We start from the raw sequence: 25,431 nt of genomic DNA, 5'->3' as shown, positions 1-25,431 counted from the left end.
AGACACCACCACCTGGTCTTCCTTGCTATTCTCAGAACAAGAAACAAGATGGTGGGATCCTTATTGTTTTGGAAGATCAAAGAGAATAGTGTAGATAGATTTAGAGAGTGAAAGTTCTTTGAGAGAAAAACTTCTTCTAATCTTTCGATAACACTAGTAGAATAAGAGTGATCATTTCTTCTATCATAGAGACGATGGATGGAGTGAGAGTTATAACCCCTCCTAGCCCCAAGGAATTATTCTAACTTTATATATATATACACTTTTAATCTATGGATTTTTCTCTGAAAGTAACAATTTAATTCATAAACTTTAGTTAATAATGATGTAGTTCATAATCTTTAATTATGAACAACTTAATCATTGTACTCTCAAAATTGCAGCAATTTAGTCTTTATAGTTTACAAGTTGTAACAATTTAATCCCCATCGTGAAGACTTTCATTAAAATTATGTATCGATTTTTACTACATAACGACTTAGGGCCCATTTGGATTGATTTCTAATTGTTTATAATTTTTTTTTTTTGCACTTATAAATACTTATTTAAACACTTTGAAAGTTACATGAAATAGATTTTTAGTCTTTATAATTTATAAATAAATTTGATTCTTGATCAATTTATTATTTATCAATCTACATTTATAAGACATTTCATTAAACCATATCAATATATATTTCACGATAAGACTAAATCATTACAAATCATCAAAACTAAATAATTACTTATTGAAATTTAAGGACAACATTGTTATAAATTTAAAAATATAAGGATGGAATCTGGCTAAAAATTCAAAAATTAAATAGTTACTTTTAGGAGGGACTAAATATTATTATTGTTATTATTATTCCTTTCTTTTGGTTGGGCGGTTTGTTAGACGCCGCGCATTGTAGAAGCTAACGTCTAGTTTCCATGGGGCGGTGTTGTTGACGGCCACTGGAAAATGACATTTCGGATTTTTTCTTTTTCCTTTTTTCCTTTTCTTTTTTCCTTTTATTTTATTTATTCGTTTTTCCATTATGAGGAGAGACGCCCACTTGCAAATAAATAGGGAGAAAAAAAAACATAATCAAACTACTTTATAAAATATTGGATAATTCGTTTTTCTGTTTAGTTATACCAAGTAATAATGAACCAATAATGTAGATTAAATTAATTTAATTTTACATTTGTACATAATAATTTTGATTCTTTTTTCTGAACCAGAGGATAATGTACAATAATTTTGATTCATCTGCCACTGAACTGTGTCTTTTCATCCCATTATAAAAATAACTCTGTTTAATTAAGTATTTAATCACAAATCCTGTTGTTTACTGACTTTTTTTTTTTTTTCTTTTTTCCTTTTAATCCATGGATTAGGTTGTATTTAGGTCCAGAATTGATTCACTAAGGGACAAGGGGTCAACTTAAACGAGTATATGTAATATGTATGTTTTAGCCTCCAAATATGAGAAAAAGGTTTTTGGCTAGTTGGTTCTTTCCGACTGCCCCTTTATTATTTTTTTGGTAAAAATTTAAATTTTGTTATTTAATTTTAAAGAATAAAAGTACATTTTCCCTTTTTAAATAAAAAAAATTATAAATTGAATGTTGCATCAGTTGGCACCAAAAACCGACGAAAAAAAGTGCGTTCGGTTCGGTCAGAGGGCTTCCAAGCAAAGCCAACATGAATAAAAAAAGAAAGATGAATTGATGAAGTGTTATTGTTAGGTTAACCTAATTTGCAATTTTTTAAAATTTAAACCAACCATTTTTTTATGAAAAAATTAAATCAATCATGTAGTGTGCTTGAAATTTAGGCAACATAAAAAATAAAATAATAAATCAATACTAAGGCAATAAGCTTGGACTTGGGTTAATGGTAGTAGGCTTACTTTTATATTTATTTTTTAAAAAAAATTTAAAAATAATAATATTTATATGTATTAGTCGGTCGGTCAGTTTTTCAAAATTTTTTATATGAAAGTTGGAAACCAAGCGACCAATCTCAATAAGGTCAGATCAATTATCGGCGTGTTTATGCATGTTCAACACACACACAAAAGATGTGTTAAGGACCAATATATAATAGTCACTACTTCCACCACCAAATTTCTTTATTTGTTATCTATTTTTTTCACTAATGGTTTAAAAAATCAAGTCAAAATTTGAATTTTTTTTTAAAAAAATAACTTTTAAAATTTTATTCTTGTTTTGAAATTTGGCTAAAAACTCAACAATTGTATTCAAGAAATATACAAATCATTATAAAAAATAGAAGGAAATAGATTTAATTTTCGAAAATAAAAACAAAATGGCCTTAAACTTTTTTTAGTATAAAAATAAATACTTATGTTTCTGTTTAGAATCTTTGTCATAATTAATTTACTTGATAAATAAGTATTTTATCCCTTTAATAAATTTAAATTTAATTGAGACAAAAAGAAGCTAAAGTATAATTATATTCTGTGTACTCCATGGGACTTATGTTATTTTAATTGATATACTACCACAAAGTTTCTTGAATTTTAAACAACTTTTTGAATTTATTTTGTTGAAGATGCTATTTTATAGAATTGGATAAATAATAATAATTATCTTTAAAAAATATACCGTGTTAATATGCTTTCAAAATTTATAAAGTGAAAAGTAATAGAGATTAAATTTACTTTGAAAAATTTATCCATAAACTAACAATAGAGACTAATTCTGAAGAACATTTGAAAATATGTGAATTAAAATAGAATATATCTTAAAGAATAATTAAAATAGAATATGTCTTACAGAACAAGGATGAAAATGACTTTTAACTTTAAAAGACATGAAATGAGTTTTTTATACGAAATAAATATTTTTAAAGTTTCGGTAAATTGTAAACTATATAATACTTTAATCCCTATTTCAAATTTCAATTTTTTTAATATGATTGTTTTGATAATTTAATTATATTCGCTTTTTAATTTAAATTTATGTATTGATAAAGTTGTATTTTTGTTGTCTTTATATTAGACAAATTGATGTCCTAAACAAAAATTAAACAAATCTATATCGTACTCTCCTTGTTTATTATAACTTAATGTAATCAATATTATATAGTTATTTTAGTACAACAGAGGTAGAGGTATTTATACCACAAAGATCTTGTCGTAACACATTCGTATGTCAGTTGATCGATACTCACTTTGGTAACATTATATGATTTGAATTGTATTGATGCTTATAAAATTATATCTACATGAATTTGCGCCCCGTTATTTAAAATCCTGAATCCACTATTGCTTAGGTTCATAAGTGTTCAACACTACATTTTAGACCCTTAACCTTGCATTTGGTAACACACTTATATCATATCTGTTGTTTAATTCTTATATCAGGTTTGTCGTTAATTCCTAACAGGAAATTAACATGACGCCTATTTTTTTAATATTTTTTCTAATAGGACAACATCATCTTAGATCTATAACAAACTTATATATGGTTACGTTCCAAATTAAATCTAGAATGCCACTGTATTCTTTTTTTCTTTTTTTTTTTCATTTCAAATATGGGAGAAATGGAAAATATAAGAAAGGGGAAAAGAGGAGAAAAATGATGGGAAAAAATAATCACAGTGTCGGCAGCTGCCGACCATTGAAGAAGTAAAAAGGTTTATCTTATTTTTTAAAAGATATTTTTTATAATACGGTTACGTATTTTTTTAAAAAAAGGAAGAAGTATGAGTGCCATTAAACTCAAAGCTCATGTTAAAATGTTGCATTTGAAAACTTAGTGACCCGAATACAATAGAGTCCAAACATCGGAGATTCAAAGTATAATTTTCTTAAATATATTTTAATTTATAGTGTTGAAATGTTTTTTCAAGAGTAGTTCTTGTATAAAAAAAATTCGGTATGGTTGTTTATATTTTAAACAAATTTTAAATTAGTTATTCATGATGAAGATTAAAGTTGGTTGATGATAAACTTACCTGAAATAATACTTAGTAAATTGGCATTAATTTAAAAGAGGGAAAATGTCATTTAACAAAAGAAAGTTTATAGTTTTTCCAATATTCTAGGAAATTGGTAGAGAATTTGACTTTTCTTCACTTAGAGGACCTTCTGGTTTTCTGTAAATTTTCATTAATTTACAACATGTATAGGTAAACGGAGGACCATCAAAGCGACAAGGACATGGTTGAGGCCAAGATTGAAGCAGTGAGGGAAAAAAATACTAGATCTATGAGAAAACAACAAATCTATGAAGAAAACAACGAAAGCAAGTTGAGGACGAGATTGAGCAGAAGATTGAAATGGCTAGGGTTTCATGCGATGGTTAAGAGAGAAAGATGTGAGAGGGAAAGGGGAGAAAGAGATCTGAGGGAAATGGAGGAGGGAAATGGCAGATTCGAGATCGAAAGGATGATTTATGAGAGGGATTCATATGCGCGAAAGGGGAGACGAACAGATCTGTGACATACGGAAGCGAGAAGACAAAATGGTGACATATAAAAGCAGGTTGAGGACAAGATTGAGGAGAAGATTGAAGTGGCTAGAGTTTCATATGATGGTTAAGAGAGACGTGAGAGGGAAAGGGGAGAAGGAGATCTGAGGAAAACGGAGGAAGGATTCATCTGAGGAGGGAAACATGAGAGAGAAAGGGGAGACGAACAGGGGAAAGGGAGACATCTGAGAAAAGGGAGAGGGAAAGACACATTGAGGGAAGAAATCTGAGAAAGGGGAGAGGGAGAGACACGTTGAGGGAAAGGGGAGAGGCAGAGGCAGACATCTGAAAAAGAAGAGAGGGAGAGACGCGTTGAGGGAATGGGGAGAGGGAAAGACATCTGAGAAAAGGGAGGGGGGACATAAGAAAACCCCTCAAATATTCTATTACTGTTTGCAAACCAATTGGGTTGGATTTTTAAAACTGGTGATATACAAAAACGGGTCTCTAAACATGGATATTGTTGGGAATGTCCTAAAACTCGCAGTTCGTGTTAAACATTCTATTTTATCAATAACAATGACTTGTTGATTTTTCATCTTATTATGAAAATCCAATAAACGCATTATTGGCTATAGTCTGAATGTTGTAACTTTATGTAGTGACATAAACAGGATCAAGTTGATAGTATATAGCTTAAATGATCTAATGAGTATATGGATGAAATTTGGTATCTCATCCTGGTAACACTATTGGATGCGACCCACTATGTAGTTATTACAAGAAGTTGTATGGTGCTACAAATGATGTGATCCATAAACCGTTCATGTTGAGACATGAGAGTAGGGCATCCTATGCAATGAGTTTGCATATAGATTGGACCACGAAAAATAGTCACTTTTCTTTATAATGACCGTTTACTGTTAAAACTGACTATTTCATTTATTATATAACCTAAGTTAACTCGATCTTAATCCTGAGCTAGCTATGAACTCCTGTTCATTCGGGATTATCCTATGATTTACAAACGGTGAGAGTAGTCCAACAGCACTGCTCAATAAGCTTACCATTTTGGGGATAAGACCGGATGAATAGCTGGGGACATAACCTTGCAAGATGGAATTCACTCTTACCCTATTTAGGGTTAGCAGATAGATTGTTCTCCTAAGTACTGACTCCAGGTCTTGAACAATCGGGACCCCGCCTTCTCGTGATAGAGAAAGGATTTGATTCATAGAGAATCAGAATTGTTCATTAGAGGATTAGTAGGAACTTAAGGAACAAGATGTAGTCATAGGGGTAAAACAGTATTTTTGACTTAGCTGTGATTATGAGCAACCTGTGAAGGATCGACTTACTAATTATGGTTATTAAATGGACATAATATATCTACAGTGGGGGGAGTTCAACTATGGGCTATAGTGGAATGTCTCATTAGTTAACGAATGGGGGTTAGATCGGACTAATGAGTTTAGCCGATTAATTTCGAAACGTTGGAGCCCATGATCTGTAGATCCGCGAGGTCTCTCTACTAGCTCGTAAATGGATAAGCTTTAGGGTAGCTTGGGAAATTAATTTGAAACGTTCAAGTTAAACGGAACAAGAGAATAAATATTTAAACATGATTTAAATATATAAAGATGATTATTGTGCAAAAATTAATTTAATATTTGATATTAAATTAATTAATTTAAGAAAATCAATTTTTGAATTAAAATGGTTTAAAGTCATTTTATGTTTTAAAAAGAAAATGGAAAATCGTTTGCATGGTTGCATAAAATAGAAAGTGAGTTTTCTCCATTACCATCATCTTTATGCTCACACAAAAGCCATTATCTTCTCTACTTTGATTCTTCAAGCGTGAGCCGCAAGCCATGCACTCCATCTCTTTGCATGTTCATCTAATATATATCTAAGATTAGAGTTGTTGGAGGATAATGAATGCAGAATTTTGAGAGAAAAAATTTATGTGAAGAAGAAACTGTCTTCTTCAATCGGCTGCTGTGAGATCTTCTTGTTTCTTCACATCTTCAAGTTGTTCTTGAGTCTCACAACTCTGCCTAAAACTCCAAGAGAATAGTAGGGAAGGCTTTGAGGTGGTTCACATTGATATCAAGTGAAGACAACACCTGAACAGACGTTTTCTTTGAGAGTTCATCAAATGTATGTTCTGAAAACCCCCTTTTTAAGAAGAGCATGCTTTAGTTTTTGCCAAAATTAGTGAATTAGAATGCTTATGGATCCTTGATACTTTCGCTGCATGTTGTTTAACTCTTTCAGATATGATATAGGAATCACTGAGTTTAAAACTCATATTGGGGCTCGACACACCCAAAGACTCAAAGTATAATTTTCTTAAATATATTTTAATTTATAGTGTAGAAGTGTTTTTTCGAATGTAGTTTTTGTATAAAAAAAATTCAGTGTGATTGTTTATATTTTAAACAAATTTTAAATTAGCTATTCATGATGAAGTTTAAAGTTGGTTGATGATAAACTTACCTAAAATAATACTTAGTAAATTGGCATTAATTTAGAAGAGGGAAAATGTCATTTAACAAAAGAAAGTTTATAGTTCCTCCAATAGTCTAGGAAATTGGTAGAGAACTCGACTTTTCTTCACTTAGATGACCTTCTGATTTTCTGTAAATTTCCATTAATCTACAACATATTATGTCATGTATGTTTATCGTAAGCCAATTTTAACATTCACTAATGACGATGGGTGATCAAATAAAAATAAATAAACATAAGGATTAAATTGACACTTTGTAAAAGAATAAAGACTACTATACTACATTTATGCATATTTCTTTAAATTTCATATTAGGTTATATTTTAGATCTTGAACCTTTAGAATGTTTATATTAGTTAAATAGTGTTTAAGTTTGTTCCATTTCACTATTTCTAGTCTAGAACATTTAAGGTATATCTATTTTAGTCTCCATTTTTTTTCTGATAAAAAATAATTGTTTTGATATCAAAATTATAAACTAGGTGAAAGTACACTAAAGGAGTTCGATAAATATAAATGTACAACTTTAAGAAGAATAGAAAAATATGAAAATTATGTGATTTTAGCATTCCTTGTCGATTAGATTCAGATGTAGTCGCAATTGCTATTGTTGTCAAGTCATACAAACTCTGATGCTCAAGTCAGTCTCGGTTTTCTGAATAACTTGACAGTAGATAATAGTGGAATGTTTTAGGCATACCTTCGACTAATTAATCTGGTTGTTTATATAGGATAGTAAAGTGTAATTGATGTTCGGATTCATAATGACCATTTTAAATCTTTTGAATTGTTGAGTTAATACTCGTTGGATGGTTACACCATCATGCTTAAGTGCACCATCCACTCAACTTCTCAGTATTTCCTTTACGACTCATCTATTGAGAATTTTGGAAGTTTCAAACTCTACAACTCTTAAGTACTGCAAAGGTCTTCCATGCTTCCTCAAAGTTCTGTCATGTAACTCATAAGCTCCCTCTAGGATCTCCATGGATCCTCTTAGCTTTCTCTAAGCCCTATGGATCCTTTGATCTCTCCTAGGCAACTCAATTCTCTAAGCTCTCCTAAGCTTCAGTAGGCTCATCCAATAGGTCCTTTAAGCTCTCCTAGGCTATTCCTATGATTCATCTAAGCTCTTCCTACGAGTCTTCTTAGCTCTCCTAGACTCTTTCATGGGTCCTTCAAACTCTCATAAGCTCTTTCTACAGGTTCTCTAAACTCTTCTAGACTCGATTATGCTTATTCCATGGGTCCTCTATGCTCCACTAGACCCATCTCATGGATTTTTATTTTACAACTTGAATTTCCTACACAAAAACACATAATCCCATCAAAGTATATAAAACTTGACTCTCTTTCTACACAAAAACGTATTTATTTAACAAATCAAAGTTAAAAAATACCTAATTTGTTTTTACCTAAATTTACTATTTTGAGAATAACTTTCTTCAACAAACATGTAGTTTCTTTACAATTAACTTAAGTTTTAAAGCTAAATAACTCATAATAATGAGAGGTACCATATATCTTAACCAATTGATCTATAAACTCATAAGCCAAATTAACAAAATTTAGAGATCAAAATTAATATTTTATTTTTGTTTTAATTATTATTTTAGAAAAATAGAATGGTGCATCTATAATTGATTTTTTTTTTTATATATATATGCAAATTGATTAATGAGGAAAAGAAGAAACAAAGGAGCAAAAATCCTGTTGAGCAAGTGACAGAAATCAAGAGGGAAAGGAGAATTCGAACAGAAAAATTCCAATTAGCTTTCATAAGCATCACACGTTTTTTTTTTTTTTTTTTTAATGTAAAACTTGATTTATTAATATATATTTTTTTTTGCGAGGCAACATTTTCATGCAACTTATTATAAGCTTAGTGACATTTTCCATGCAATATTAAATTATTAATGACACCCCACCTTATAATATATAGTCTAGGGTGGGTCCATTACATTGACATTTATTCTTCATGAACCATTAAAATATTAATCAATCAACATATTATAAGCTTAGCGACATTTAAAAAATTCAAAAAAGAAATATGAACATTAATTTTGTCGTAATTTTCATTATAGTCGACCATTATTCTCAACGTCATTTCAACAAATAACTAAAAGGCATTTGAGTTTAATATTTTCATCTTAAAATATATGTTTTTAATATCAATTAATTTGTTTAAAGGGAAAAAAAAATTAAAATTATCATATCACCTCGAATTTATATTATTGAAGAAAGAATAAATGCGTTTGATAAACTTAAAAAAAACGTTTATTCAATGCATTACTTTAAAGTTTAAACAAACAATAAATTTTATTTAAATCAATTGCTTTAAAGCTTAAAAAGATGTTTTTTAAAACGGTTGCAATATTCCAAATTAGTCAACTCTTTACTCTCTCATATTTCTAAATTTCTAAACCCTTTATTTCTCTGTTCATTGGTATAAGTAAATCAAAAATTAAAAAAAAAAAAGAAAAAAGGAAAAAAATCACAAGAATGAATTTGAGTTCAAGCATTTTGGGGAAGAACTTGCAGATTCATCGTTTTCATCGCCCTCAACTGGAATTTTCTACTAATATTTCTTCTCGTAATCAGTCAATTTTAGGGCTATTTGATCGTTTTCCGCCGCAGATTAATGGAGTTTCTGTTCGTTGTTCGAACATTTGGCGTGAGTTTTCACTTTCTTTTCCGCTCTCATTCTACTTCTCTTATTGATTTCATCTGCATGCGATGAATATTGAATTGATTTTTGTTTTCTCTAGTTTCTGCAGATTGGAGCTCCAAATTCTCCATTTCCACGAGATGTGTACCGAACAGTTCTTCTGAATCTTTGCGGCTGGATTGTGATTCTTCGAGCAGTTCACCAGAGGTGATGTTTTTGTTCTATTTATATATCTTTATATCAGCAGTACTAAGGCTTCTTTTGCTTTTTTATTTCTCTTTGTTTGCTTAAAATATTGAGGTTTGGTACCTTAACTAGTGTGGAAGGAAGAGAAGATGAGAGAATTGAGTAAAATTTTTAAATGATCTTTAGAAGGAAAGACAATAAGAAACAAATAAACTCTCTGGTGCTGTACTAGGTCATCAGTGTGCATGTTACCTAAAAGAATTCTATTAAATAATCCATAAAAGTGAAACAACTGGAAGTCAACAATATGCATCTACTTTCCTCTTTCTTGGCATTATGAATCTTAACAGTAAGAATGTCTGAAGGGATTTGTTGAAATCAAGATTGGTATTACAAATTGGAAGTGGAATTTGAAAAAGATAGGACGAATGTCTTGTTTTCTCCCTGGCTAACTAGGTTAGCTGCAGAAGTTTAGATGTGAGAAAGTTAATTTCGTTATCCTTTGGAAGATGGAAAAGAAACTCAGACTTTTTTACATCTAATTAATGCCAAGAAAGTTAATTTAAAATCTATTTCATTACATCAAATTAATGTATCAGCTTGGATATTTGTATAATTAGTCTATCAAATGAGATCGAGTTTTTCATTTTTTTTTTGAAAGAAGATTTAAATTTTGCCCAAGTTTCGAATGCTAAAACATTGTCTGGAACTTTTTTTTCCCACCTCCAGTCTTTTGAACCTGGCCTGAATTTTAAAACAACTTCTTTAATGTAAACTCCATAATAAAAGAATTGTTTGTAGAACAAGCATAATTTTTAAAAACTGAGAACTGAAAACCAAAAACAAAATCTTCGTTAGATGGGCACTTGGTTTGTGAAATGAAAGATTGCTGTTTTCATAGAGTATAATTTAACTTTATTCTCACCATAAAAAATAAGATATGCATATTCTTTTTTTCCAAAATTTTGCAATATTATTATTCTGGATTCAGTAAGAACATGATTGCAAAGTGTTTACAAAGTGACAAAGCTCAACATTAATTCTGTTGTAGCTGCTGAAATTTATTTTCCTATGCACCAGATACTTAACCAGAAGAAAGCTTCATTTGTCGAGATATTGAAGCAGTCAAATTCTCTCCTGCCCCATGTTGTTCTTGCTAGCACACTGATTGCGCTTATTTTCCCACCATCTTTTGCATGGTTTACTAGCAGGTGTTATTCAAGTGAGCTTGGTTGATCAATACATTTTTTCGTATTTGCTGAATTATGTCAGCATTTTACTAGAAGATTGACTATCTTCTGAATACATGTCAGTTCTTTTACAGGTACTATGCACCTGCATTAGGGTTTTTGATGTTTGCAGTTGGGGTTAATTCCAGTGAAAAGGATTTCCTTGAAGCATTCAAGCAACCAACAGCTATCTTTGCTGGTTATGTGGGCCAATTTTTTGTGAAGCCGCTTCTTGGTTATCTGTTTGGGACAATCGCAGTGACCTTTTTTGGTCTTCCTACAGCAATAGGTGAGAATGAGCTTACTCAACCTATATCAAGCTGTTTGGACTTTGGAGAATTCTAACCTTCTCGTCAATAAATACATCAGGTGCCGGGATTATGTTGGTCTCTTGTGTTAGTGGGGCACAACTCTCAAGTTATGCAACATTTTTAACCGATCCATCCCTTGCCCCCTTAAGTGTAGTTATGACCTCATTATCCACTGCCACTGCTGTTTTCGTCACACCATTTTTATCCTTATTGCTCATTGGAAAGAGACTTCCAGTTGATGTTAAAGGGATGATATCCAGCATTACGCAGATTGTAGTTGCACCAATTGCCGCAGGCTTGCTTCTCAACCGGTATTAGAATTTTTTTCTAGATGTTATATTCAAGATGCCATCTGATGAGAGCTTTCCATTGTCTTATATGATTATCCTTTCAGGTTCTTTCCTAAGATTTGTGAAGCCATTCGACCTTTCTTACCTCCGCTTTCGGTATTGGTGACAGCTTGTTGCGTTGGAGCTCCACTTGCGATTAACATAAATGCTGTCATATCCCCTTTTGGATTTTCCATATTACTGCTCATTGTAGCTTTTCATTTATCCGCCTTCATAGCTGGTTACGCCTTGACTGGTTTTGCATTTCATCGGGCACCCGATGTGAAAGCACTGCAGAGAACACTATCCTATGAGACAGGTTTGACCAGTTTTCAGAATATGAATATCCAAAAGATTACAATGTTTATAGAGAATTAATTAAATTTCCCCTTTGTAGGAATGCAAAGCAGCCTCCTTGCTCTTGCTCTTGCCAATAGGTTTTTCCAGGATCCCCTTGTTGGTGTCCCCCCTGCCATCTCAGTGAGTTATTTTCTTTCTGTTCTTTAATCCAAATCAGGACCTTTAATTTGTTTATTAATCATTTAACCAGAACTTTAATACACTTATAAATTGTACTAGAAAAACACTTATAATGACACTTAACCTAAACCATCATGGGCTAGGCTAGTGGTAAATAGGGGCATGGCCTTGATAAAAAACTAAGACGTTATGGATTTCATTCTATAGTGGTCATCAACTTAGGATTTAATATCCTATGAGTTATCTTGACATTCAAATATTGTAGGGTCAGACATGTTGTTCCATGAGATTACTTGAGGCATGCGTAAGCTGGCTTGGACAATCACGGATATTAAGAAAAAAAAGAAAAAGAAAAAGACACTAACCTACCCCATATGATGTGACTTAAATGCTTGTCTATTTAGACATTTTGTTCATGACATAATAAACGAAATGAAGTTGCATCATAGTTCTGTTACCTATTTTATTCAAAAGTTAATGGCAAGGAGTAAAATAGTTTTCATGAGAACTCTATGGACTACATAATTGTTTGAAAATTTAGGAAACAAAAATATAATTAGAATGACAGTTTAGGACCAAAACAAGATATAAATCTTAAACACATTTGCTAGTTGATCAGATTTGTCCCAATTTCTTAACATCAATATTCTAGCTCACTGATAGAATCGAATATATTAAAAGATAAACGATAATGAATTACAAGATAAACCAAGTGTTCGAGGTATTTGGACCCTCCTATTCTTGAAATACTCTCAAGCTCTAATTCATTTTTCAAAATATTATCTTCCGCCTTCCCCACCCACTGTATTCATAATCAAACTTCTTAACGAATTGTTAATATGCCCTTAATATTCTAATTATTTACTCATAGCATTCCGAGTATCATTCCTCTTACAAGAAAATATGTAACAGAACATTTTTTTTTCCTTTTGCAGACTGTGATGATGTCTTTGATGGGATTCTCTCTGGTTATGATATGGAACAAGAGCAAAGAAAAGAATATGATCAAACAGAGTTAAACAAAGTTCTTGAGGTTATATTTGTTGTACAGGTGTTGTAGAGGCAGTTGAAGACGAACCAAAGCTATAGACCACATCTTCTCTAGAATTGCGTCAAACACTTGGACTCGAGGTTACAACCTTTTCTTTTATTACTTCTAAGTTCAAATGAGAGTGAGGATTCCAACTTACAACGTTTAAAGAAATTTTCTATATTTCGATGAATTGGCCCATATCCAAAGTTGGTGATTTGCTCCACTAGTAATCTTCAATTTTGGTCAAACCTAAATTATTAGTTATCTCTCTCCTTTCTTGTTCTATTGATCTTTGGCCATAATCTGTAATAAAATTTGGTGTAATTGTAATGGGATTCTATTGATAGATCGATCATAATTGATCTAGTTGTTAACATAATCGAATTACTTTTGATCACGTTTACTTAGAATTATGAATCTGTCACATTTACAATATTTGTAACGATAACGATGTTGATATTAGCTAGTAGGTCACATGTAATTTTGAATGTAATTAGATCGATCACCCATTGTGATCCAATGAGATTACGTTCTTTGATTACAGACGTGGAAGTGGATCTCATATTTCCTTACTCTGTTGTGAGTTTTTTTTTTTTAATAGATTTTAAATGGGTAACTTATGTTTTAAAATTTTTATAGATGTGTTTTCTTATACTTATTGCAAATATATCATTTTATAAAAAAAAAAATACTTACTAATATAGCATTTTTTTTGAAAAAATTACTAATAATATATTAACTATAAGATCCACTAATTAGTTATAATCAATAACAATCATACACTAAATTATGAAATTATGTATTGAATGTCTGTTCTAACATGCTATAATAATAATAACTAACTAATATGTTTTGATTTATCTTGGATATTTCCTTCTTTTTTTGGGTTAAAATACACTTCATTTAGTTTTTATTTGGTTTTTTAAATTTTGGAAACTAACATTTTTTTTAATCCTTGATATTTAAATTTAGTTGCAACTTGGTTCTCATTGTTTCAAAATTAAAATTTGATTTTTAATTGGGCTTTAAAAGCGGAAAATGGTAAAGGTTCTCGAGTAATGATATCGTTTTATCTTCAAAACACTATCACAATTTGGCCTCTCAAACTATATCTAAATATTCTAAGAAAAGCTATATTATCTAAATTCATTTTAATAAAATGAAAAAGCGATGATATGCTAAATTACACTGACAAAAGTGAAATGTTTATATTTTTGACAAAATTATCTTTGCACTTGTCGAGTTTCAAAGAATATGTATGTTTGGATAGTGGATTTTCAAAATTTATATTTTTAATCCTCGATTTTTTAAGAAGAGGTGCATTTGATTCTATAATTTTCAAAATGGGAAAATCTTAAAATGTCCGCTGAATTAACTTCTTTTATTCTTATTTTATCTAAATATATACAAATTAAAATTTAAAAAATAATTTAGAAAAGATTATCTTCTCTCTTCCTATTGTCTACCATCCCTCTACTCCCATTCCCTCTTCTAATAATTTTTTTAAATTTTTTGGAAAATTTTTAATTTGTACTAGAGTTGTATTAAATTAAATTATGAAGCATGAACTAGTAATGGTTTTAATTTAAATCTTAATCTTTATATTTTTTTTAGATTTAATTTTAGAAATATTGTGCAAGAGATTAATTTTTTCAATTAAACTTTTAAATTGTTATAAGTGAATTAATTTAGAACTTTTATTAGGATTATATTTTAAAATTGTCGCATAAATTCTTACATGCGGATAGACTTCTTCAAATATCGATTTAACAAAATAAATTATTAGGATTTATGCCTAACTATTTTCAAATTGATTCACGTATGTACATTTAGAGGTTTAATTGATAGAATTATAAATTTCACGATGTTTATCTAAACAAGTCATAATGAAAAGATTTAAATTGATACACTTAAAAAATTCTAAGTCTATATTGATTTTATTATTAGCTTAGGATTAGATTATTATAACCCTAGTACAACACTACTAGGATAGATGATCAAATTTTCGACCTCGAGCGAGAGTGATAATAATTGTTATGTATCATTTTGTGGAAGCAAATATTATGAAAAAATCACAACTGGAGTAGCCAAATCTTAAGGGTCCGGATGGGTTATCTAAAATTAGAGGAAAAAAATGAAATATGTCATACCTTTTGAAATCAAGGATTTTGACTTTTTGCCTACGTCATATTCTGGTGAAACTACCAAAATGGAACCTTATATACACATGTTGGCTTCTCGTGCTCACTCTCCATCAAATGTTTCGCTCTCCTCACTCTCTCAATCTCCTCTTTTCTTTTGTTCTCCTCTCTCTATCGACTGGAGAAAGGGGGAAATGACGAATGAAGGAAGGAAAAGCAAGAAGAAGAAAAGAAAGGGGAAAAAGGAAAATGAAAGGTAAAGTTATAATTTTGGCATGATAATGATATAAGCAATAGGAGTGTTATGGGTTGGGTTGGGTTGGGTTGAAAGACCTTTTAGACTCAACCCAATTGTTCGAATTGTAAATATTTTTCAACCCAAATAACCCTATTAAAAAATGAACCCAACCCAACTCAACCATGAAATATTTAGGTTGAGTTGGTTTGGGTTAAAAGAAGCAAAATATAAATATGTAAAAATCTAATTTAATTATTTTCATATATGAATTAAGATTAACAATTCAATTTCAATTAAATTTTTATTTCTAAAGTGTAAAGAAACTATTTTTAAGAGTTGTTGAACAATAAATTATTCAAAAAAAATATTGGAATTAAATAAAATTTAAATCGATATATGTATAAATAATTGTGTTATAAGTAATAAAAGAATATATTTTAAAGTTAATAATCAATTCGGGTTGGTTTGGGTTATATTAGGTGAACCATGAACCAACCCAACCCATAAAATTTTCATTTATTTGAACCCAACCCGAACCGCACGGGTTGGGTTGGGTTGGGTTGAGTAGTTTCTTCGGGTCATTGAGTTTTTTTAACACTCCTAATAAGCAAGAGGGAAAATTGAGGGGGTGTTTGTTTCAAGGGTTGGGATTGGATGAGTTAGGCATCCTAAACCCAACCCTTGTTTGAGGCATGGATTTAGGAAGTCTTGGCTTCCTACATCCTTACTATTCAAACTCATGGGTTACTTTTTTTTCCCCTAATTTAAACTAGGAAGTACGTTGGCCAACCTCTGGATACCACATTCGGTGACTACCACGGTCAATGTCAGTCACCTCCCTCAGACGATAGTCGCTGGCCAACTCCGGCTACCACCCTCCGCCGACCAACTCTGATCGCCATCGGCTTACTCCGGTCACCACCTCCTGCGACCGTCATCGACCAACTTCGACCGTCACCGACCAACTCTGGCTGCCACCTTGGTGACCGTCTTCGAGCAACCTCCAGTTGCTACTGGCCAACTCTGACCGCCATTGATCGACATATGGCAACCCCTTCCCCCCACACTAGCAAAATTCCGGCCACCAAATCTGTTGGCCACCTCTGGTAACTGCCACCAACCAACCTTGAAAAACATTAATAAAATACTCTTAATATATGAAAAACTAAACAAATTTGTATATAAAAACACTTTTAAGAAAGAATTGCAATATATATGTGTGTTTTTTTATTTTAATAAGTTATTATCAAAAGTGTTTAATTAAAAATGAATTTTTTAAATATTTTTTTTTTCCAAGTCATTCCAAATACGTCAATAGACTGCAATTGTATAGTTATATTTATTTAGGTTATATGTGTAAAACAATATATGTTTGAAAGTTTTAATTTAATTTAATAACATTTTAATTTTTTTTGTTGGTCAATTTAATTAGACTTAGAATCATTTTCTAAACGTAAAGATTTAAAATGTCAAAAACAACTTAGTGGCCAAATAAAAACTAAAACTAAAATTTATGATTTTTTATACCTCCAATGTAAGTTGATAAGAAAAAATGTTTAGTTTTTCAATCATTGAATTTAATATTAAAATATTAGTTTATTTTAATTTTAAGTTAGTGTATTATGGTAAAAAAAAAAAATTGATCATTTTCAAATTAGTTAAAGTGACAAAAGTTTATGAAAATCTCTATGAAAACATCAAATTATTAAAACAATAGATTAAATAAAATTATAATTTTAATTAAAATCTCTATTTCAAAATTTTAAAAAAATATATTCTTATAAATTTTTTAGTTTATTTTAAACTTATTATATTAAAATAATTGAGATGACAAATTTAAACTAATTTAAAATCTAACTGACGATTAAATAGAAGAAAATATTTAATAAACTAAATATTTATTCTCAGGCCAAGTCTAACATAGATTTCTTAAACATCTAAAACTTGGACTCCAAATACAATTTTCTTAAACTTAGATTACCTAAGTCTAATCTTCCGACCTAACATTCCCAGGTTTAAGATTCTAGACCCGACAAATTCCGGCAAAAACCATTTTAGACTCGGGAGAAGGTCTGTTATACAATTATCTCAAATTTCGACCACTAATTGATTTCAAATGTTATCACCTTCTAATTACCGCTGCATTTTTCCCTCGTCAAAAATGAACAAAGCAAGAAACCAAAATCCCAAATCAAAGCCACGACCTTGAAGATGACGATTCTCTGTTTTCATAGCAATTCTCTCTCTGTTTACTGAACTTTTCAGCCGGATTTCATCTTCTTCATCGACCCAAAATCATGTCACTCTCTTCCACCTTCTTATATTCCTTCTCAATTCCCAAATCCCCCTTTTCTTCTTCTTCCTCACTCCCCACCTCCAGATATTTTGCCGGAATTCCATTCCGGAGACGCGCCGCCGCTCTGCCTTTTGGCTCCAAAACCATGATGCTTTTCCTCGGCACGGGCTTCACTCTTGCCCTTCTGGGACCTGAATCCGCTTCTGCTGCCACGCAATTGCAATCTTCGTTGCTATTTAACGAGCCCCAAAATGCTCTGTCCTTGCCCACCTGGGCCATTCACGTTTCCAGCGTTGTTGAATGGTGAGGGTTTATGAATTCTCTTTTGTAATGATTTCATGAAACTCTATTTTGTTTGAATCCTAAAAGTTTATATTGATAGGTTGGAGGTGATGTTTTATAATTTATATCTGTTCTTTGATTTATTCTCATGGAAATAAACTATGGATTTTAGTTACTCATTTGATAAATAATAAATTGAAGGAAAGGGAAGAATGGTCAACCAATCAGATATTCATATGCTGCTGGTGGCTACCTTGGTTTATAATTTGTTTGATCGTAATTCTCATGTTGTTAGGATTACAGCAATGGCTTTGGTGTGGCAATATGGAGAGAAATCTGGTAATGAGTCTTGGAAAGGACTTTCTTGGGGAATGGTAAGTTCTTTTTCTTTGTCTATAATTGCTTTCTCATCTATCTTAACGGTAGGAGTTTCATTTTTTGAATTTTGAAGAATCCCATCCACTTGTTTACATAATAATTTAGGTAAAAATTAAATTTTAATGCTCTATTTAGAGTGGAAAAAGAGAGAGAGACGAAGAAGAGGAAATTAATGCTTAGGCAATCCTAATCCAATATTACCTAAGATATTAAAGTAATCCATCACTAACAGAGAACAGATGTAAAAAATTGGATTCGATTTACCCTCAATGTCGCAGGATCATTCGAGTAGAGAAGTATTAACTTATGTTTGTTGGCTGTTTTCGATGAAGTCATAATCTGGCTGTGTAGGTTTTCAAAGCTTTTAGATTTCTTTTGAATGGTTCAACTCAACTACTCTAGACACAATACAGATAACTAACTCAGTTGTTTCCTTCTGAATCATTTATTTCTTAACTTGAGCAGGTACCATTGCTGGGTGGAGCATTTTGTGCTTGCACATGGCATTTTTTCTACAACTCCGAGTCTCTTGAGGTACAGTTAGTCTTCGTTTTTGCAAGATCTTGCTGGACATATTGAAATATCCGATAGTGTTAGTATATTCTAAATCATGCATACAAATTTTTAATTACTTCATGATCGTGAGGATTTGTTAAAGTTTTGAAACTATTAAAAGATGCACCCAGCTGAATAGTTTAGGTTCTTTCAATTATTCTCATTATTGAATATTGGACAGTCTCAATATGGCTGATTAAACTCTTCAAATGTAGTCCTAAAACAAACCATCAATTCGGAAACCTTGTCTTTAAAGTGCTCAATTTAGTTCAATTCTTCATTTACCACTTCTCAATTTCAACTCCAATCTCCCAACTAAATGGCACGGACACTGCTCTTCTACTGGTATTTTAATGGTAATAAAAGGGGCTAAAGAAGAATTTGAGAGCTCCCTAGTCTCTCCCAATACCAAACCTTAACAAAACAGCCAAAAAAAAGCCCCTTCACGCTACGCCTGGTTTATACTGTCACAAGTATCATCTCTACCCCTCATAAGGCTTGGGTCCTTGCTACTCATAACAAACTTCTCTTCCTGACAAACTATCCCCCCAGCCAAGTATACTCTCTAGTCTTCACCTCTATGTCGCTTCCTAGTATACACATTCTTAATGGAGAGCCTATTACTTATGCCCATCGTCATTTTGGGTTTTCAATTCCAATTTTGACCTCTGAGATCACAAGGAGAATCAACTTCTTACGGCTTGTTCATTTATCAGTCAGGACTCTGAGTTCACACTTATATCTTGAATTTTTGTTAACTGAGCATCTGTTTCTTCAATTCCGGTTTCACTTTCAGTCAAGTATTTGAGCTGGCATGGACGTCTTTAAATTATGAATTTCTCATGATACAGTCTGTTTTTGAAAAATAAAAAATAAATAATATCTTTTAACAACTAAGAAGGTAGTTGTGTGGTACCATGGCATGGGTAATGCTGCAAATCTAGGTCCCCTGAGTTTTGTGCAACTCCTACAACAGTGAAACCTAAGAACATCTAGGAGAGGAAGCTTGATGAAATTTTTAACTTTTTTTGAAGTGCTCCCATTTTTTATCTTCATTGCCTGAGTTGGACCATCGGATATATTATTGCTTAGCATCCAAATTTGTTAATATCCGCTAGAGGGCAATAGTTTTATGCATCAAATTTGACATGTTCATCATATTGTGCTCAATGATGGCAAGGAAGAACGTAACAGAGTTAGGGACGTTTAATATCTATTTGAATGAAAGACAGTTTGATGATTTGGACTTTCTTGATTTCAGTTCAGTTTTATTTTTTGTTAAAGCCAATATGTGGTTTGATTCATGATTATTGTTTCTGAAAAATTAATGGAAGTGAAGAAGACCACCAACTCATTTCTCTTCCTCTACCTTACTTCACTCTTCCATAAGTTTCTCTTAAATTACTTCCTACATAACCTTTTGTTGTCCAATCATGCAAGTAAATTCCCCATGTTACATATGATTGTGGACAGCTTGAAGTTTCAAAGTTGACCAGGAAAATTAGATAAGGAAGAAGGGGAAAAATGAAGGAATACTGATCCAGACCGATCTCTCTCTGGGGTTAGGTTAATAGTATTCGGATTCTATTAGGCGAAGTTTTAAAAGAACAAGAGCAACCTTTCTGTGAAAGAGTGACCCACCTCTTTCTCTCTCTCTCTCTCTCTCTCTCTCTCTCTCTCTGAGTTTAGGTTCACAGGATTCAGATTTCATTGCAGTAGTTTCAAAAGAACAAGGCAACCTTACCATGAAAGGAATATAGAATAACCTCTCTCTTTCACACTTCAATTGATTAGTTTTTGGGGAACTTGACATTGCTTTTATTATTATTATGTTTCCCTTTTTGTTCGGAAATTTAGTTGTATTATAGCAGTACTTTCAAAAGGACGAGCACCCTCGGTCCTCACCATGAAAAAAATATAAAAATGACTTGGATTTGGTGTTGAGTGCAGGTTTTGGTGGCCATTCAGGCAATGCTAACAGCCATAGGAAATGCCACAATGTGCATTGCTGCATTTCGCATATACAAATCATCACAAGAAAGTTCAAAGAACTTGTAAAGAAAACTCAAGCTAAGTCTCTGTTATACTAACGTATGTACTATCACACCTTGTTTCATTATATTATCATCATTTCTCATCCTCCATTCCACTTTGTTTATTAGTATTTCCTTACATGGGGATTGGCTTCAAACTTAAGGTCAAATCATTTCACGAGTTTGGTGACTACTGTAAACTTTAATCGTTCTAGGGTTTTAGTGTCCAAGCTACACTAATTCACACACCTAATGAGACTCAAGGGAGTCACTTCGAGAAGACAAGCTCAACTCTTTCATTCAACTTCTCAAAACTTAAGATAAGGTGACTTTTACATGGGCAACCAAAAAAACTCTAAAATGCTTAACTAAAGAAATAACAAAAGTTAACTTGGCTTAACCCTTCTTGAAGCTAATATAACTTTAAAATAAAGTTTAGGGCTAAGAGAGGACAGTAGGCTTTAAGCCCTTACAGAAGGAAGACTAGAAAAGTCCTATGCAAACAACAAATAAAAAGGTTAATTCAAAAGTAAAAAGTCAACCATAAGATTTAAAGCCCACAAAGTACATTTTAAAAGGGCCCAAGACCTTGGTTCCAATAAGTAAAAAATGTGCAAAAGAGGCCTTAAAAGGCATAGATGATTTGAAATAACTTGTCTAGAGGCTAGTTGAAGGGGGAGGCACAGGTAGGGAGACCGTAGAAGGTTATTTGGTCCATGGGGAGCACCCCATGTTTGGGAGTATAAAATAGCAGGCACTAATAGGGGTAGGGAGATTGTGGCATGGGCATGGGCCATAAAATAAATTAATTCATCAACTAATGGCGTATCAAATACTGAATGAAAGGAATACGTAGTATTATTTTCTATCAAGGACATGCGTACACCGTTGTGTGCACTCGGTTGGATGTTCATAGGATGTTGTCCTAACAACACTCTTGACTTTTTCATATTAGCGTTCAAGCATTATGAGTTTAAACAACATTTTGATCTTGTAGTCTTGCATATCAATGCCATTTATATTTGAGTGATTACAGTCAATTTCACCTTTGAACTTTGGAGTTAGAAGTATTTGATATGTTATTTAAATGGTTGATGATTATTTTGACGAAGAAAAAGTGGGAATGTGTATTGGTGTTGAATAATTGTGAGCAATAACACTATAATATAATGATCAGGTTGTTAAGTCTAATAAGATAGAAGGGTTGTAACATAACTTATTGACAAAGTGACTCAAACTAAAATGCACACCATCATAGAGTTGAACTTTTTCTCTTTTATCTCTTACAAATAAATTCAAGTAAATGGTCCTAATGGTCATTGCCTAACTACCTCACCTACCACCATTATTATCTATTCCCATCATTCACACCATGTGAGATCTATAAAAAGGACCTTCTTGCAATATTACTTCACATTGTTTTCCTTTTCAATAACTATTTTCTTCTAAATAATACTGTTTTCCCACTTTTTAAATTTAATACCATTGGCCAAAAACATCCCCTTCTTTTCAAATTCATCCCATCAAAGCTTCCATTTTTATGTTCTTTTCCCACTAGCACCAAAATCATAAAACAAACTGAAGTATCATGTGCATCCAGCCTTCTTTTTTTAAGCAATCACATGTCAAATTAGATCATGTTGTCTACTTATTTACTTTCTTCTACTCGATCGAAAATGTGGGCATTTCTATTTCACATCATAATTTAATTTATATTAATATTAAAAATTAAAATACCGTTTTGGTCGCATATTTTGAATTTCATTCTATTTTAATATATGTACGTTAGAAATTTAATACCATTGTCCAAGTTTAGTCTTTTTACTTCCATTAAATTTTAAATTTAGTCCGTCCAAATTATTTTTTATTCACATAAAACAATAATAATAATTTTCATGCAAGAAAAGACTCTACGTCAATATATTTCCAAACTTTATAAAGGGAATGTTAATGGAGACTAGATTTGTTTGCTGACAGAAGTTGTTCTTAAGATTTATTTAAAGTACGTGGATTAAATTTAGACAATTGAAATTATATGGACTAAATAGACATTCCCATTAAATTTTATATACTATACTTTTGTAACTTATTGTAAATCAAGCATTGGTAACACTAGTACGTCATCCAATTATCACAATTCAAAATCATATATCACAAAAATAACAATAACTAATGAAAAAAGAAGAAGAAAAACAAAACCCCATCATTTTAAATGACTAAAACATTGAAAATCAAATAAAGAAAAGGCCACCAATTACAAATTTCCATTGAATTATAGTAAAAAATAAACTGTTTCTCTTCTTAAAAAAAGTAATTTATAGTAAAAGGATAAGGGTTGTCGGTTGAATCTTCTCCCAAGAAATTATGTTTGAAAAACAGCTCCCTTTCTGACCAACAAGAATGTCCACATCCAATTTTTTTTTAATACAAAAATTGTTTGAAATTATGTTTCTTTTCTTTCTTTCTTTTTTTTTTCCCTTCTCTTGTTTTCTTTTGTGGTGACTTTTGAGACCTTTAGTGTAAAAAAGAGCAACAAAATTGCGGCTACTTTAATGTTTTTTCCTATGTAATGTAACACATGACATGTTGCTTTCACCCAATTTACTTATAATATTTTCACTAATGAATCTTTCATGTGACGAAGAAGGAAAAAAAAAAAAAAACGCTCAAGTTACAAGTTTAATTTGTATCAAAGACTAGTTGATCTTTGACCTTTCAATTTTGTGTCTAATAAATTATCGAGATGTAAAATTGAATTTTACAGGATACTAAACATTTAATTTTGTCTCTGATGGGTTCATAAGTTTTAGCAAATGTCGGAGAGGTTAAGGATCGATTTGACATAAACATAAAAGCTTAGAGAATTTTTAAATTGAAAATTAAAAGTTAAAGGACTAAGTAATTACTCTTTAAAGCTTAGGAGCTTATTAAATATTGTTAGATACTTGTCGATTGAGGATTTGCTTCCACGATCCATGGTTCTCTCAATTTGTGAGAAATATATGAATTAAACTCTTTCTTTCTTTCTTTCTTTTTTTGGTTAAATTGTAAATTTTATCTCTATAGTTTAGAAAAAGTTAGAATTTACGTATAGTTTGATAAAACATTAATAAATAGTTCTTGGATATGGACTAAATTCTAACTTTCTCCAAATTATATGGCCTAACTTTGTAATTTAACCTTTTTTGCTTTTATTTTCTTTATTATGCTAAACTTTCTAGTTATTAATAGATAAAATGACGAATTATCCAATACATAGGAGTATAGTATCTACTTATCTCCCTAGACTTTTTGCAATAAATAACATCTCTAAGAAAGTTCTAAAAAATTGTATCTGAGTATAGTTTAATGGATAAAACACCAACTATTAATTTACGTGTGTAATAAAATAAAAACAGAAATTCTACACATAGCTAATGAACTAATGTTCTTATTATAAATTATACCAAACCAAGGCTCTTAAAAAAGAAAGAGAGAATTTAACATGTCCTAAAAGGCAAGGCATAAAAATATGGTGTGAACCAAAGAATAACCTAATTTTGGGACATGGGGACCCCTAATGATGGGGTCATAGTGTCATTAAAAGTCATATTTTGCAACATGTAATGTCATTGGGCAAAGCAACACATGGCATGGTAAAGTGTCATGTAACACCTAATTAAGAGGGACATGCATTATATATATTTATGTTATAATATGATTTTCAATGTTGATATGTCTATATCCCACAAGATCTTGGTACAAAGATTTTGGGCATATTATGACCCATCTTTCTTGTTAGGTGGGTCTCCACTAAATTTGGGGGGAAGGGATTGTACATAGATTTCCTAAATCTTCTAGATTCTCAAATTTTCATAGTTTAAGAATAAATGTTTGAGAAAATTTTGCTTTTTTAACAAATTGAAATTTTAATTGGAATGTTTTTTTTTTCCTATGTAATTTCACTATTCATAATAGTTTAATTCGATTAAATTGAAAGCTTAAAAAAAATTAAAAGTGAGCAATTGAGCTGATTATAAGGAAAGGAAATCAAACTTGTCCTAAATATTTGAGTAGATTACTATCATTTTAATCCTTTTAATTTGGTTTTTGTCCCTAAAGTTTTACCTATTTTCATTTTTGGTCTTTAGAATTTTGAAATTGAAATTTTAGTCCCACGAGTTTAACCACTTTATTTTTTAGGTGACAAACAACAACACTACAAACCAACTACTCCCTAACTATTTCATCACGAATGAGGAGGAGAATACTATCTGAAAAAATATCTTTCCCGATTAAAGAATCACCATGAAAGGAAGCCAAAGCTGCTAAGACATGTGCAATTTTGTTCTCCTTTCTAGAGATTTGACCAAA

At 31.3% G+C, this 25,431-nt stretch overlaps 2 protein-coding genes across 3 annotated transcripts; both read left to right on the top strand.

Moving 5' to 3' along the window:
- Window positions 1–9,060: 9,060 nt before the first annotated feature.
- Window positions 9,061–13,552, top strand: LOC120069213 (putative sodium/metabolite cotransporter BASS5, chloroplastic). Of its 2 annotated transcripts, none has more exons than XM_039020912.2 (8): window positions 9,061–9,593; window positions 9,688–9,794; window positions 10,854–10,984; window positions 11,098–11,291; window positions 11,372–11,624; window positions 11,708–11,961; window positions 12,040–12,122; window positions 13,058–13,552. In XM_039020912.2, exons 1-8 carry the CDS (start codon window positions 9,422–9,424, stop codon window positions 13,139–13,141), a joined length of 1,278 nt encoding a protein of 425 aa, XP_038876840.1. In that variant the 5' UTR covers window positions 9,061–9,421; the 3' UTR covers window positions 13,142–13,552. The 2 variants fall into 2 exon arrangements, with proteins under 2 accessions (XP_038876840.1, XP_038876841.1); XM_039020913.2 differs by having other exon boundaries at window positions 9,290–9,593; window positions 9,697–9,794.
- Window positions 13,553–17,493: 3,941 nt separating this feature from the next.
- LOC120069214 (YCF49-like protein) lies at window positions 17,494–21,189 on the top strand. The gene is made up of 4 exons (XM_039020917.2): window positions 17,494–18,133; window positions 18,408–18,486; window positions 18,956–19,024; window positions 20,996–21,189. The coding sequence occupies exons 1-4, from the start codon at window positions 17,832–17,834 to the stop codon at window positions 21,101–21,103; spliced, it is 558 nt and encodes a 185-aa protein (XP_038876845.1). The 5' UTR covers window positions 17,494–17,831; the 3' UTR covers window positions 21,104–21,189.
- Window positions 21,190–25,431: the final 4,242 nt, after the last annotated feature.

The sequence above is a fragment of the Benincasa hispida genome, chromosome 11 (genome assembly GCF_027475165.1).
Source record: "Benincasa hispida cultivar pf3 chromosome 11, pf3_genome.v1.1, whole genome shotgun sequence".
NCBI classification, from domain to species: Eukaryota; Viridiplantae; Streptophyta; class Magnoliopsida; order Cucurbitales; family Cucurbitaceae; genus Benincasa; species Benincasa hispida.
Note: the sequence above shows the minus strand (reverse complement) of the source record. Positions and strands in the feature narration are given on the sequence as shown.